Genomic DNA, 16042 nt, shown 5'->3' with positions numbered 1-16042 from the left:
GCTTTCTTTTTCTGTGGAACAAAAAGGAAGGCAATTTCTTCCTAAAACAGATATATTGCTAGCCTGACAAGCAGGACCCACATCAAGATGTTGGGTCTGGGAACTCACCATTGGCAGGGCTCAATCCGAGGGCCGGGATAAACGGTTGTCTTTCAGATTCCCTCTGCACGCAATAGGATCAACCAACCAACCAGAGCAGCGAAGAAGGTGAAGCGGAGTTCGTAAATAGATTAAGGCCAAATCCCAATTCTGTTTTATACCCCTTCGCCTTCCCCTACCTCAACCCGTTCCCCTTGCCCCTTGAAACAGTGCCAAGGCGTAAGGGTGAAAATATTCCCCTAAGAAATGGGACACCACTACTATACCGTTACACATCATCACACGTCATCATACCCCGTTTCTTTTATTAGTGTCCTGTAACATTTAACCAGTATAAACAGCAATGAAGTGCGCAGGCTATATCTAACAGAAATCAGGCGCGAGCACGTTTAACAGATCACTCACTCCCAACAGAGTTGTTTGAGTATGTGCAAAACGTAATTTTGTGGCGATAAACATGGAAATAGTTTTTTATCCTATCCTATCCTATCCTGTTCAACCTTTGAAATAACTGAAATCATTTGGCGGAGTGATATGGAACTGTAATGCGGTCAAAACCTGCCTGGAACTACTTTAGCCGTGCGTTTCCCTGAAAATAACGGCAAACTTTAGAATGTTCATCAACCAATCAGATTCAAGCATTCAACAGACCATAGTATAATATTAAATAATTAATTATAGGCTCCAAAAAAGTTGTTATTCGTTGAAATGTTCCCCTCTATCTCATTACGAATGTAGCACCAAGATTAAAATGACCAATGAAATGTTTGTTCTGGTGTGTTGTCATTGAGCATGTTTGACCTAAACATGAGCGTGGATGATGAGATTTGAGAGGTTTTCAGTTAATTACTTTCAATCTGAAAGCAGCATACAACTTGGAATATGGCACATGAGCCATATAGACTACTTGTATGATGCTTTTTGTCATTTTGGGATGACTCTCTTTGAAGACTCTCATGAATGTTTTGAACAACATGCGGGCGAGTAAGCAATGACAGAATTTCCACATTTTTGGCGAACCGTCCCTTTAAGGTGATGTCAGTCGGTATTCCTTGAGCTCTCTTCACATTTTTGGCAACTTGTCACAGTGAAAATCAGCTGCGGTTCTTCGTAACGAGTCGAGCCGCAGCTTACAAAACAGAAAGGCACATTTTCCGACGTCAGTCATTTGCCTTCCCGTGCACGTCGTCGTCTTCCTACGGTTGATGTTCTTTCTGCTCGAGTCTTTTATTTCGCTCTTGTTCTTTGGCCTGGGCCGGTGCGAAACCGTTCTGCTGTTTGGGATCCTCAGGATAGTGAGGCAGACACGTGAAGCCAGTGTTCGCCTCCTCAGCCATTTTCTCTTCCTCCACCTCCTCCTCCTCATCCTCTCGTTTCTCCTCTCCCAGTGTGACGTTGCTGCTGTTACTGCTGACGATGTCGCCCACCCTGTTTGCATCCTCTGGGATGTTCCTGCGGAGATCTTTACTCCGGTTGCGTTTGGCCAGTTTGGTGAGCGACCCGAAGCGGTTGAGGAAGTTCTCCTCGGAGGACGCCTGCTGTCTGTCACACTCCACCTTCAGTCGCAGGTTGTTCAGTTTGGTGTTGATGCTCTCCTGCGAGGACGTCTTAAAGCGCCCGGCATCCAGACTAGCGAATACAGCCCGTTTTTCCGGCGACAGCATGTCCAGTGAATGCGCGCGCTGCTCCAGGCCCAGACGTCTGCGCTCCATGCTGCGGATGGTGGCCGCCCGCTGGAGTTTGTCGTGGATCTCGCCGCTGAGGCGCCGTCGTGTCTCGCGTAACTCTGCTCGAACGTTGGCCTTCCATTCTGCTGCATGGGCCTTAAACTCTCCCACCTGTGTGGGATGATAGAGAGCACTGTGAGCATGACATTTACAAACGATTCGGTAATGTGCTTAACATCGGCTTAAAAATGGAGAACGAACCCCATTTCTTGAAGCCAAGGTAAAACAGCATGTGATACCATTTTTACCATTTAAAGCCAAGGTAAAACAGCATTTGCAAACAATTTTACCATTTAAATTTATGGTAAAACAACTTTTGCAACCAATTTTACCATTTCAAGTTAAGGTAAAACTACATTTGCAACCAATTTTACCATTTAAAGTTATGGTAAAACAACATTTGCAACCATTTTTACCATTTAAAGTTATGGTAAAACAACGTTTGCAACCAATTTTACCATTTAAAGTTATGGTAAAACAACATTTGCAACCATTTTTACCATTTTTACCATTTAAATTTATGGTAAAACAACTTTTGCAACCAATTTGACCATTTAAAGTTAAGGTAAGACAATATTTGCAACCAATTTTACCATTTAAAGTTAAGGTAAAACAACATTTGCAACCAATTTTACCATTTAACGTTAAGGTAAAACTACATTTGCAACCAATTTTACCATTTAAAGATAAGGTAAAACAGCATTTGCAACCAATTTTACCATTTAAAGTTAATGTAAAACAACAGTTGCAACCAATTTTACCATTTAAGGTTAAGGTAAAACAACATTTGCAACCATTTTTACCATTTAAAGTTAAGGTAAAACAACATTTGCAACCAATTTTACCATTTAAAGTTAAGGTAAAACAACATTTGCAACCAATTTCACCATTTAAAGCCAATATAAAACAGCATTTGCTGCCAATTTGACCATTTAAAGTTAAGGTAAGACAATATTTGCAACCAATTTGACCATTTAAAGTTAAGGTAAAACAACATTTGCAACCAATTTTACCATTTCAACTTAAGGTAAAACAACATTTGCAACCAATTTTACCATTTAACGTTAAGGTAAAACTACATTTGCAACCAATTTTACCATTTAAAGATAAGGTAAAACAGCATTTGCAACCAATTTTACCATTTAAAGTTAATGTAAAACAACAGTTGCAACCAATTTTACCATTTAAGGTTAAGGTAAAATAACATTTGCAACAAATTTTACCATTTCAAGTTAAGGTAAAACAACATTTGCAACCAATTTCACCATTTAAAGCCAATATAAAACAGTATTTGCTGCCAATTTGACCATTTAAAGTTAAGGTAAGACAATATTTGCAACCAATTTTACCATTTAAAGTTAAGGTAAAACAACATTTGCAAACAATTTTACCATTTCAACTTAAGGTAAAACAACATTTACAACCAATTTTACCATTTAACGTTAAGGTAAAACAACATTTGCAACAAATTTTACCATTTCAAGTTAAGGTAAAACAACATTTGCAACCAATTTCACCATTTAAAGCCAATATAAAACAGCATTTGCTGCCAATTTGACCATTTAAAGTTAAGGTAAGACAATATTTGCAACCAATTTTACCATTTAAAGTTAAGGTAAAACAACATTTGCAAACAATTTTACCATTTCAACTTAAGGTAAAACTACATTTGCAACCAATTTTACCATTTAAAGATAAGGTAAAACAGCATGTGCTACCATTTTTACCATTAAAAACCAAGGTAAAACTGCATTAGCAACAAAGCTTACCATTTAAAGTTAAGGTAAAACAACAGTTGCTACCCATTTTGCCATTTAAAGGCAATGTAAAACAGCATTTGCTGCCAATTTTACCATTTAAAGCCAATATAAAACAGCGTTTGCAACCAATTTTGCAATTTAAAGCCAATGAAAAACAGCATTTGCAACCAATTTTGCCATTTAAAGCCAATGAAAAACAGCATTTGCAACCAATTTTGCCATTTAAAGCCAATGTAAACAGAATTTTAATCATTTAAATTCAACGTAATAGAGCATGTGCAACAAATGTTACAATTTAAAGCCAATGTAAAACAGAATTTGCTACACATTTAACAATTTAAAAGCAAGGTAAAACTGCATTTGCAACAAATTTTACAATTTAAAGTCAACATAAAATAGATTTTACCATTTAAAATAAATGTACATTTTCAACAAATTGTACCACTTGAAGCCAAAGTAAAACAGCATTTGCTACAAATTTTGTATAACAGCATTTGCCATTGGTTTTATCATTTACAACCGATTAATCATAATATGATTTATTTCAGAGTGAAATTATTGTTCTTTTTAGCTGCAACTGGATTTGATATTATCAAAATCAATTGCTGTGATGGTGTGAAGTGTGTTTCATATCCGAATATCAGTCGTCTCTGAATGGTCAAGTTTACCCTCCACAGCATCTTCAAATATCCCAATGGTGACACTTCTTTATCAGATATATCATTATTTAATATTATTGAAATAACCTTTAGGCCTATTATTTTACCATTAACCACCATTAAATGACTGTGTTATCTATTGACAAGACTGCATTACCAGCAGCAGCCAAATCAATTACTAGTTAGTTAGCATTAACATATAGTCTACACAGACAAATATTGTCTTCTGAAAAGGGAAGACCAGGAATGTTTAGCAAATATAAATAAGACTTTGATTCAGTGCAATAATGCTATATTGCATATAGGACATCATTCTACTATGATATACCTTCAAAACTCGTTTGTGTTGGACATTTCATACCTCTTCTTTTGTTTTCTTGGACAGAACCCTGAGCCAGTCTCCAATCATGCTGAGAACCGCTGCAAAATATGCCAGACCCACCAAAATCCAGAACCAGACCAGAGGCTTGTACCATTTCATGTATTCTATTCTGCGATCTCCACCTATAAAATAATCAAAGAGTATTATTTCTAGTATTATGCACAGTTTACAGTGCATTTAAACAGGAAATAAAACCAATGATTTGTGTGTCACTAGCACTGTACTCTACCAGTTGAGCTATAAGAATTAAGTTTACTAGGTAAAATGATGTGAAATGACCCCATCGGTGCACATACCTGCTACATAATCTCCAATGCCGACGGTCGTGAGAGTGATGACGACAAAGTAAATAGCTTCTAAAGTACTCCATCCCTCGATGTGTTTGAAAATCACAGCTGGGATGGTGACAAAAATGATGCAGCCAGCGATGATGAAGAGTATGGTGGATGTCACACGGATTTTGGTCTGACTGATTTGCTTGTGTTTTTGCTGTAAATGGCGGCAGAAGAAATTCCATGTGAATTAATGTATTTATATAACCAATAAGCAGTTGAAAATCCTCAGTATATCATTCGAAAGTAAGTCGACTCACCCGGAAAACTTTTTCCACCTTCAGGATGCTCTTCATAAACATGGTCCCTAGTTGATCGCCGATCCCGGCCAACAGGAAGCCAAACAGAGGGATGCCAAATATGGCGTAAAGGATGCAGAAAATCTTGCCGCCTTCAGTGCTGGGTGCGATGTTTCCATAGCCTGTAGATGTGGGCGGAGAAGACAAGAAGTTATGTAATGGCTCTGATGCAAATCGCTCTAGTTGACCCCATCTATTAAAACTGCATTCACAGATACAGAGAGAGACAATTGGTGGGTTTCATCAAGGGAACATGGCAGTAATTATTGATTGTTGAACAAAAGGGAAGTTAAGACAAGGACAAACGAAACACATTTTCAGAGAGAGAGGAGATCTGTGCAGAAAGTTGCATGAAGGCCTGTGCAAATCTCTTGTTTAAAGACCTTTGGTCCTGTTTACCCCTGATCTTAAAGGGGTCATGAACTGAGAAATAACATTTTCCTTGAGCTTTTGACATAAGAGATCATCATACTATGAGAATCTGAAAACTTCCTTGTTAGTCCAAAAACAGCTTTTATTGTAATCAAGCCCAGAGAATGACTCATTGTGGAATGTGCCTATAATAGATGGTGAAAGACCGAAGATCAACGCCTACTTCATCATTGCATCTTTGGCCCCGCCCACTGGGGTGTTAGTGAGATGACGAGGAGAGAAGAGCGAAACAGGATCACTGGACTAAACATAACATTATCTTCCAAAGGACCAAAGGATCCTAATGCTAGGAATGTGCTTATTTATGTTCAACAATGTGAATGTCTCAGTTGAGCATTATTTATTTGTATCCTCTACATTTCTCTGTGGATTCTTTGGTAAATCAGTCGCAATTTCGGCAAAGGCTTTACGATATGGACTTGATGCCACAACATGTAAGTAACCTTGTTAATTTTAATGCCTGATCTGTGATCAGTGATTTCTGATATGTAATGATTCATGTACAGTCAGATGTTCTTTGTGTCAGTAAATCAAACCAGTGACTAAACACTCAACTTCACAATGTTTCTCTTAGTAGCATGGAAATAATCTGTTATTTAAACTGTGATTAAATTATATATAGAAAGTGATTAACGAACGCTCCCTTTACAGTCGCTGGAACTGCAAATCAAACAGTGTTGTCAGTGACTAGACTCGTGCCAAAACTCCTGTTATAATCAACGTATCTCTTATTTACATTGTGTTTGCACTGTTAGTTGTGATGATCATTAGTTAGTGTGCAGAAATCGAGTTGCAATGACGAGATTCATGAGCTCAACATTTCTGTGATCGACTACAATGCTCATCACTGCAACCTTTCATGCCACGATCTGGTGCGGATTTTTGTCTTCAAATCAAAATTTGGGTCTTCGGCCGACAGTTTCATTCATGTCTGGCTAGTGCGCATCCCATAATGTTTATTTGTTAGGTCAGTAGGCGGAGAGTAGGGGGTCTTTTAGTGGCTGTTCGAACTCATTTGAGTGTCTACACTACAAAAGCAATCCAGTCAAATGTGTTTTCGACTACCTCTGGAAGTGGTCAAAAGTGGACAAGCTCAAAATGTGCTAGACCTTGTTAACACCTGTATTTAGTGTCGTCCACTTTGTGATCCGATCGACCAAAACGCATCTTAATACCAGCCGTAAACAGGGCCTATAAGAAATCAATATGCAATTTTGGTTTGCAAGGTCAAGTTTACTTATTCTCATTCTACTTTTAGTAATTTATTTCCAGTTATTCATTTTAGTGCTTTAACTTAGTTGGCAATGCAACATTTCAAATACATTTCTCTAACCCAGTTTTGTATAGTAACAATATGTGCATACTAAGTAAACTATATTGCCAAAAGTTTTGGGACGCCTGCCTTTACATGCACATGAGCTTTAATGACATCCCATTCTTAATCCGTAGGGTTTAATATGGAGTTGTCCCACCCTTTGCAGCTCTAACAGCTTCAGCTCTTCTGGGAAGGCTTTCCACAAGGTTCAGGAGTGTGTTTATGGGAATGTTTGACCATTCTTCTAGAAGCACATTTGTGAGGTCAGGCACTGATGTTGGACGAGAAGGCCAGGCTCTCAGTCTCCGCTCTAATTCATCCCAAAGCTGTTCTGTCGGGTTGAGGTCAGGCCAGTCAAGTTCCTCCACACCAAACTTGCTCATCCATGTCTTTATGGAGCGACGTTTTGTGCACTGGTGCGCAGTCACGGTGGAACAGGAAGGGGCCGTCCCCAAACTGTTCCCACAAAGTTGGGAGCATGAAATTGTCCAAAATGTCTTGGTATGCTGAAGCACTAAGAGTTCCTTTCACTGGAACTAAAGGGTCAAGCCCAACCAATGAAAAACAACCCCACACCATAATCCCCCTCCACCAAACTTTCACTTGGCACAATGCAGTCAGGCAAGTCCCGTTCTCCTGGCAACCGCCAAACCCAGACTCGTCCATGGGATTGGCAGACAGAGAAGCGTGATTGGTCACTCCAGAGAACACATCTCACTGCTCTAGAGTCCAGTGGTGGCGTGCTTTACCCCACTGCATCCCACGCATTGCATTACACTGATATTATTGAAATAAGGCATGGTGTAAGGTGATGGTGATGTAAGGCATGGATGAGCTGTTCGGCCATGGAAACCCATTCCATGAAGCTCTACACACTGTTCTTGAGCTCATCTGAAGGACACAGAAGTTTGGAGGTCTGGAGCTCTTGACCCTGCAGAAAGTTGGTGACTTCTGTGATCCTCAGCATGCGCTGACCCCACTCTGTAATTTTACGTGGCCTGCTGTTCTTGCTGTTGTTCCCAATTGCTTCCTCTTTGTTATAACACCACTAACAGTTGAGCGTGGAATATTTAGTAGTGAGGAAATGTCCCGAATGGACTTATTGCACAGGTGGCAACCGATCACGGCCCCACGCTTGAGTTTTCTGAGCTCCTGAGAGAGACCCATTCTCTCACTAATGTGTGTAGAAGCGTCTGCAGGCCTAGTGCTTGATTTATACACCTGTGGCCATGAAGTAATTGAACACCTGAACTCAATGATTTGGAGGGGTGTTCTAATACTTTTGGCAATATACTGTTTGAAGGGTATGAACTTTACTGCACAAGTTTATTATTTTCTGTATTGAGTTTGAACTATCAGAGGTTATATTTTGCAATGTTTGAAGGTTAGTTTATTTTACCTATCGTGGTGATGACGGTCCCAGCGAAGAAGAAAGCGCTGCCGAGATCCCAGTGGCTCGAGTTATAGGACGTGTCTCCAATGGGACTCACTCCAGCGCTGACCGCGTCTACTGCATGCTGGGAAAAGATGGAGAAAAAGACTCAAATGGCCATTTTGTAAGCACTACTATTAGGAAGAAGACCAGATACTTACAGGAAATTAAACTGCTCATTTCTAGAAGTTGAAATGTGTGCAATATGCAGACATAATTCTCTAAATATTAAATGATTGTTTTGGTATTTTGCTTGGTAATGAATAAAAGTACTGCAATTACAGGTTTCCATAAGCTAAAGAATACAAATACTATCTAAGATTAGATTTAAAACCTCTGTTTATCCTCATTTTACCCACCACTTAATATAATTTACACATTCAACACATCGAATGAAACAGAAAGCCTTACTGAAAGGTATAACTGAGAATTGTCCGCATATTAGGGATATGAAATGTTGTATTTCTGAAAAATGTGGGCCAAGGGAAGCATATAAAGGGAAAACAATAAAGGTCCCAAAACGGATCCCTGGGGCACACCACACAAGAAAGGCGCATATAATGAGGAAAAAGTTCTATTAGTAAATAATAGTAAGAGTCACCTTGCGCAATGTCAAAGAGGCAATTCTCAAAAATCCTGATCAGTGATGTAAAGCCCCCCGCTTTGTGTTTCTGTCGCTGAAAATCTTGCATTGAAAATCAATCGGTGCCGTCTGTCAGTAATCTTATCAGGCTTTGTGACTCTTCTCAAACTATTTAAGGAATAGTATAAATGGATTATGCTGAGTAAATTTAGTCAATATATCGGTAAGTCCTGAGCAGACAGTGGCCATGCTGTCTATATCCACCCAAATATCAATCTTTGTAAAGCAGTACAAGGTATTTTTGTACTCAGAAAGAAAACAGTCATAATGAATTGCTGTGTATCCATATAAACTATTGCAATAAGTCAGATACACTCTTAAAAGTAAAGAATTGGCATTGAACCGTTAACATCCATGGAAGCTTGACATTCCATAAAGTGAAAAGAAGGTTTTTTTTAGATTCTTAAAATGCCCTTTACACTAAGAAAGGTTATTTTTAGAGCTGGTCACTGAAAAAATGGTTCTTCTACGGCATCACTGCAAACCCACTTTTATTTTTTAGGAGTGTAGCAGAGAGAAACGAAACAACATGCTGTCAGCAAGAAAATGAATTTCTCTCAGTAATATTTCTTCTGCTCCGGTAGGACTCGCCAAGCGTCCTGGTGGGAAGATTTTTGAGTCAGCCAAGAACAACAACACCTGGTCTCGCATGACAGGACGGAGACATGTCAACACGACCGCCATCTAATTCTGCTGAGATTAATGTGAATTTAAAGGCCGAATCTGCAGAGCAAAGATGCTTTACATGCCCTACAAAATGTGTCTTTCTGCTGTGAAATCTACACTGATTTTATCAAGTAAACAAGAATAACTTTGATATCGTAATATTTCAAGATGAACACTTGCTTGATAATCCATACATCATTTAATAGTAAAATCATGTTCAAAAGTGAGTCTGAAATATGATCATCAGGCTTTTGAGGAAGGCTTATTTGTTCATCTCTCAATCATTATTGTATTGCATTGTATGTTTTAAAAATACAGAGTTAAGCATTTAAATATAATTTTATTAAGACATATTACTATTATAGAGCGACGACTGATATTTATATACATTTCATGTCAGTATCTGTTATATTTTTCATTTACATTACAAGCTTTCAGAATTTAATTTAACGTTTTGTCCATGTAAATATCAGCATCTGCATCAAATTGCATATTTTTGCTCATTTTGGCTATTTTTTCCCTACATGTTCTCACTATATCATAATATATGAGCCATATGAAGCCTGATTTATCAAATATGATACAAAAACACATATGCAAACCTTACTTTTTACTTTTTAGATTTTGTCTAAAGGTTCATTAAACGGTTTCACTTTAGATTAGGGTAAAACCATGTACATGTGGACGATGAGGACGTTTGGAAGCTCCAGCAGGGCTTTCCTCTCAGGAGATTCTGCTTTATTGGCCAGAACAATAAAAAATTGATCACCTTAGAGCCTATTCCCTAAACACCAGCCGAGGGGTCCGGTTCAACTGTCTTGGCTGGAAATGGAGAATTGATTTTTCTTTTTTATCAGGCAGGAGCTTAATTACCAGATGTAGTGCACATTTTGAGTCACAAATGACACAAATTAGAAAGAAATGAAGGATGTAGGCGTGTATTGAATTAAGATCTGATCGCTCACACATTGTATTGTCAGGTTTTTTGAGTGAAAACTGAGTTAACTAGGTCAGACTGTATATGGTCACGTGAGGGATGATTTAAACATTAATGTGATGTGGTCATGTGACAGTGCCCGTATTTTTGTATCTTTTTGATACAAAAACATTGAGTTAAGAAATGTAAAGTTTAAGTAAGCAGAACTTGCAGATTTTTATTTGTACATTTGAATTGCTCTTAACTTCAAATATTTGAGTAAGCTAATTCATACATTTAAATTAAAATGATCAACTTGAATATTTTTAGTGGTGGAAACTTGGCTAACTTTAACTAGCTAATTCAATAAATGCCACCTTGCTAATCGGTTACACAATGCTTTGACAGCATTAGCACTTGCTGAATAAGTACAACAATATAAAACATTTAACACTGTATATCTGTTCTCAAACTAAGCTTCCATAACAGAAACTCTTCGAAACTAACATAGCAAAACATTAAACACTACTAAATCTCCACCTTAACATTCATCTTGCATCAAAACACATTATATAGCACTTCATTTTAGCATTTACTGTCCCTATTTGAGTGTCATGGCAAAGCATGCTGGGAAATAGAAATCCCTGCCCAGGTTCAATTTAAAGCTGCTGTCCGTAACTTGTTTTGTGTTCAAGATTTACAAAAATTATATAATGAGAATGTGTAGAATGACTCCATTTTCCAAACCGTGTTTTTGTCTTAGCCTGAATCATTATGGTACACTTATAATAAGTGTTTATATTGGGACTATTTCAGACCGGTCTGGTGGGAACCACTGCGGACGAGCACAGTCCCTGCGTGACTCGCCATAGGCATGAACAGAGAGAAGTAGCTCCGGCTGCAGTGTTCTTCCGCAAGACGCACGCCGTTCTGTTTGTTAACCGCTAGAGCGCAAAAAGTTATGGACTGCAGCTTTAAGTTTGTCTAAATTTTTTACCATTTTTTATCGTTTTTTATCATTCAGGCAAGTGTTATACTTCATTGTAATCTGTTCAGTTTCTATTTTTTTGTGTACTGTCACAATAAAAAAAAATTGTTTTGCTTTTTGCAAAATAAAGAAAACACACATGATGCGCGATCTGCAGCCTCTCTGTCAAAGACGTTTATTCAGATAGTCTTCAGAAAATGACCTCTAGCTTAATGAATACTTGTCTCACAAACATGAGACATATGTCTAAAGAAATGCTGAAATGTCAGGTTTTAAACACTGTAAACTAAATCAAAAACAAATATTCTGTGTTTATGTAATCTGGTTGAAAGCAGAGAGATGTTAGTCGTTCCTGAGCGGCTCATTATACACTAATGTGACCACGCCCACGAAGCACGCGCTCTATTGAGATTCAAATACTGAGGCTCCGGAGGTCACGCCCACACACACATCAGCTCAAACACATCAAGGACTGCATTCCTACTTCAACTACATTGTTTTGAGACACGTTTAATAATCCTGGAATAATTCTCCATGAAAAGCTGGTCATTTCTGAAAGCAACGATCCACCGCTGTGTGTAAGTAGGCTAAGTTTACTCTGTAAGATTCTGTGAAAATTAAACGCAAAAACCTGCACGAGGACACACTGAAGCTTTCTTTGTTTAAATTAGCTCAAAATTACTGTCAGATGTAAGACCTTGACAATCTATACATCATTTAAAAGATCTAAGACTCAAGCTTCCATTTTTACCTCTGTTTTATTCTCAAAGTCATATAGTGACCGTAATTTGTTAATATGTGTCAGGAGTTATGAATTATGAAAACCGCGTCGTTACTTTTGATTGTAATATGAGCGTCACTGATCTCATTCATAAAAACTCCTCTATTCTCGTCATGAAGACTCACGACAAAACAACATCCCTCAGGGCTTTTAGTTCAAAAGTGTGCAGATGAGGAGAAATATTGATAGATTCTCATATGTCTGTGTCAAATTTCTATACAGAGAAGTGTTATTATTTCAATCTGTTGTGTTTTCAGTTCATATTGGCAGCCGGAGGGCACTCTGTGCACATGTAGTCCATATATAGCACGCATAAAGAAGATACCATGTGACATTCACTCTGAAATAAACAGCTTAAACAGAAATAAAAGGAAGAATATATTTCCTTTGCTCTGTTGATCTCTGTCACATAGGCCTACCTGAAGCTCATTTATTATGCAGCTAATTATGCAACTAATTATGTTCTTTAGTTATCTCAGGTGCTATCTCATCATTATTCATTAGATATCACGCCTCCTCGCATATTGGCTTTGTGAAGAGAAACTGTCTTACAAATTTTAAATCAGTGTATTGTTTTATGTGAATGAGTAGACTCAATGATTCTCACATCAGTTTAAAGAAAAAACTATGCAAATACATGCTGGAGTCAAAATTCTAGTGAACACATATCTATTGTGTGTTTTGAGGCCTTCATTTTAAGACAAAGTTTTTTGTTTTTTCAAAAACCGTGCATAAACATTTTCTCTCAAAAATACAAGCATGTACATACAAGTTGCTCACATATTATAGTAGCCCAGTTTGTGCTGAATACAGTGTAATTACACTTTTGCCATTAATGTGTTTATAAGCAATTGAAAAAAACACAAATGTAAGAGCATGTCAAAACTTCTAAAGGGCCCCAAAAGAGCTCAGACTCCAGAGGGTTAATAGGCCCAACAGCAGAAGATTTTGGTCTATACGGTTTTGGTCTATACGGCTAATTTTGTCCTTCATGACGACTGTGAGGGGGTGAATTATTTTATAACTCCTTTGTTTACATTATATAAAAACTTAAAGTTCTGCATAATTAAGGGCGTGGCCACTTTGAGTGACAGGTGGATTGTCGTTTGTCTGCTGTCTGTTAGTCATCACGTCACCTTAGCTCCGCCCATGTCCCGCCTCTTTGCCCATTTTCTCTTATCTGGGAGTGACGCGCTGCCAAGATGGCGACGGCCAGCTTGACACTACTTTACGCTTCAAAACTGCTTTTCAGAATCCTATGGGTGACGTCACGGACACTACGTCCATATTTTTTTACAGTCTATGGTCATAACCAGCCGCGGCGGTTTCTGATTGTCTGTGGTTTTTGATTGATTTGTCGCATCTAGTAGTTGCAATAAAGTATGATAGTGTTCCATTTCAAGCATAACCACTGATCTGTGATCTGTTTTGTGAGTGACCATCTGCTTCCTTGTTATTATAGATCCCTTGACACTCGTTCGCAGGGAATCGCTTGCATCTGCGAGCCTTGAATAACCATGAGATGAAAGTCTAATTGGAGAAGATATTATAATTCTTAAATATATGGTTTTACAATAAAGCTGTTCATGAAGTAACAATGAATAAAGATTTACAGCATGTATTAATACACTCTCAGTGAAAAAAAGGTACATAAAACTCTCACTGGGGCATTACTCTTACAAATGGTACTAATATGGATACTTTAGGTACTAATATGGACATTTAAACACCTTTTAGGGGTGATTTAGGTATACCTTTTGAAAAGCTACTGCCCCAGTGACAGCTTTTGTACCTTTTTTCTGAGAATGTCATCATATTCATACAAAAAACTGAACAAAGAATGTTTCTTGTACTGTTATATAATGGATATATAATGGATCTCATCCACCCTTTCTGTAATTCCCTGGCTGTCTATGTAGGATGTGCTGTGAGAAATCAATGCAAAGCTTTAATTGCAGGCAACACATTTCCTTTCTATATATGCGAGGAATGTTATGTAACACATAGTGCTGGTGCTTTATCACGGAAGACACAATTCCGCCTAAAGTGAGTTTTTGCTGGCAGGAATCAGAGCCGATGATCCTGTGTGATGCCCCAAGGGATTTCATGTCTGTGTTGGAATGACATTTACTGATCAATTAGAGCTCAAACAGCAGAGGAGGTGTTGGGAAGAAACAGCCAGAGGAGCTCATGGGAAGGCTGTTGCTGGAAAAGGCTTGTTTTGGGTCTTTAAACACCTAATGGTTGGATTATCTCACAAGAAGCCTTTATAACGAACAGATCTTTAAATACTAAACTATTTTATATTTTGAACACTTTCTTAACAGATTCTCACAAAATTCTCACAAAAACTTGTCAAGAGTCATTTTGCCCCAAAATCAATTGGGCAAAAAAAAAATTTTAGGACCATTTTTGCATTGTGAAATTGTTTTCATGAGAAATAAGCTATTTTCTCCCAAAATTCTCATTACCGATCATTTAAAAGATCATTTAGATAATTTAAAAATCATTGGATTTCAGTATTATTTGAAGATGACCACTGTGAATAAAGGGTATTATATTTTTTAATATATATATTTATATATATATATTTATATATATATATATATATAGGGTCGACAGGGGTCATTGGCAGCGAAGGCTCATTGATGCCCGTGTACTGTTAACCCAGATAAGTTGAATTCATAAAAAAAATTTTTTAAGGAAACTGGTTGCCCTAAAAAAAAAAATGTGAACTTAAAAATTTGAGTTCATTTAACTTAAAATTATTTGTAATATCAATTACTTTGTAGTTATTACACATAGTATATTTAAGTTCAGTGTACTAAGTAAGTTAAGTTTATATCAATTGTTTTATTTTTTAATTTGTTAAACTAGAAAATTAAGGGAAAAAAAGCAAATAAAAGGTATATTCATACAATTTTGTTTTAGTTCAATTCAATTCCAAAACACGGACACCGTAAAAACGAATTTCTTCAGTTTATTTCATTCAATTGTGCAAACTCGTTGCCTCAAGTTGTTCTTACGTAAACCGTTTCAGTTTTGTCAACTTAATTCTATCTGTGATCTGAGGGAGTGTACTCCCAGAGTGCATTGCGGCATGAATAAATTAACTGCTTTGTTTTACTATGTTTGGCTTTATTTTACCATTTGTCTTTTGTCAGGATAACCCCAATAATGCCAGCAAATAAAATTGTAAAGGTTTTATTAATAATTAAAATAATAAAAAAATAATAAGAAAAAACCTTGTTACCTTTGTTGTGTTTTGATGCTGAATATCATCAATATCAATATTGATGATCAATATCGTAAATAATAAAGTTTTTTTTATTATTTTTTAAATATTTGTATATATATATATATATATATACATTTAATACAGCGTCTATGGGAGTGATCGTAAAAATTAACATCGTTCTCTCTTTTGACTGCCGTTATCAATCTCTACTTTTTCCTTCTTTTTGAAAGTTGTGAAATTACTATTGTGGCATTTTTCTTTTGCTATTTGAGCAAATCAGCACACAAAAAAAAAGATTTAATGTATTCTCTCATTCACAGCTATAATATTTAACCCAACTATGACGACTTCCGCTCTGAGAAACCCGTAAATG

At 37.3% G+C, this 16042-nt stretch overlaps 1 protein-coding gene across 1 annotated transcript in view; it reads right to left on the bottom strand.

Annotated features, from left to right (window-relative positions):
• Positions 1 to 1295: 1295 nt before the first annotated feature.
• Positions 1296 to 16042, bottom strand: part of kcnk10b (potassium channel, subfamily K, member 10b) — a gene marked incomplete at both ends in the record, with an annotated part of 20940 nt that continues 6193 nt past the window's right edge. The window contains 5 exons of the mRNA XM_079832874.1: positions 1296 to 1937; positions 4607 to 4749; positions 4924 to 5116; positions 5220 to 5380; positions 8405 to 8522. Of these exons, the coding sequence (XP_079689000.1) occupies positions 1296 to 1937; positions 4607 to 4749; positions 4924 to 5116; positions 5220 to 5380; positions 8405 to 8522 (1257 nt within the window). The remainder of the gene's footprint in view (positions 1938 to 4606; positions 4750 to 4923; positions 5117 to 5219; positions 5381 to 8404; positions 8523 to 16042) is intronic.

Source organism: Gobio gobio (assembly GCF_949357685.1).
Source record: "Gobio gobio genome assembly, chromosome: 13".
In the NCBI taxonomy this organism is placed as follows: Eukaryota; Metazoa; Chordata; class Actinopteri; order Cypriniformes; family Gobionidae; genus Gobio; species Gobio gobio.
Note: the sequence above shows the minus strand (reverse complement) of the source record. Positions and strands in the feature narration are given on the sequence as shown.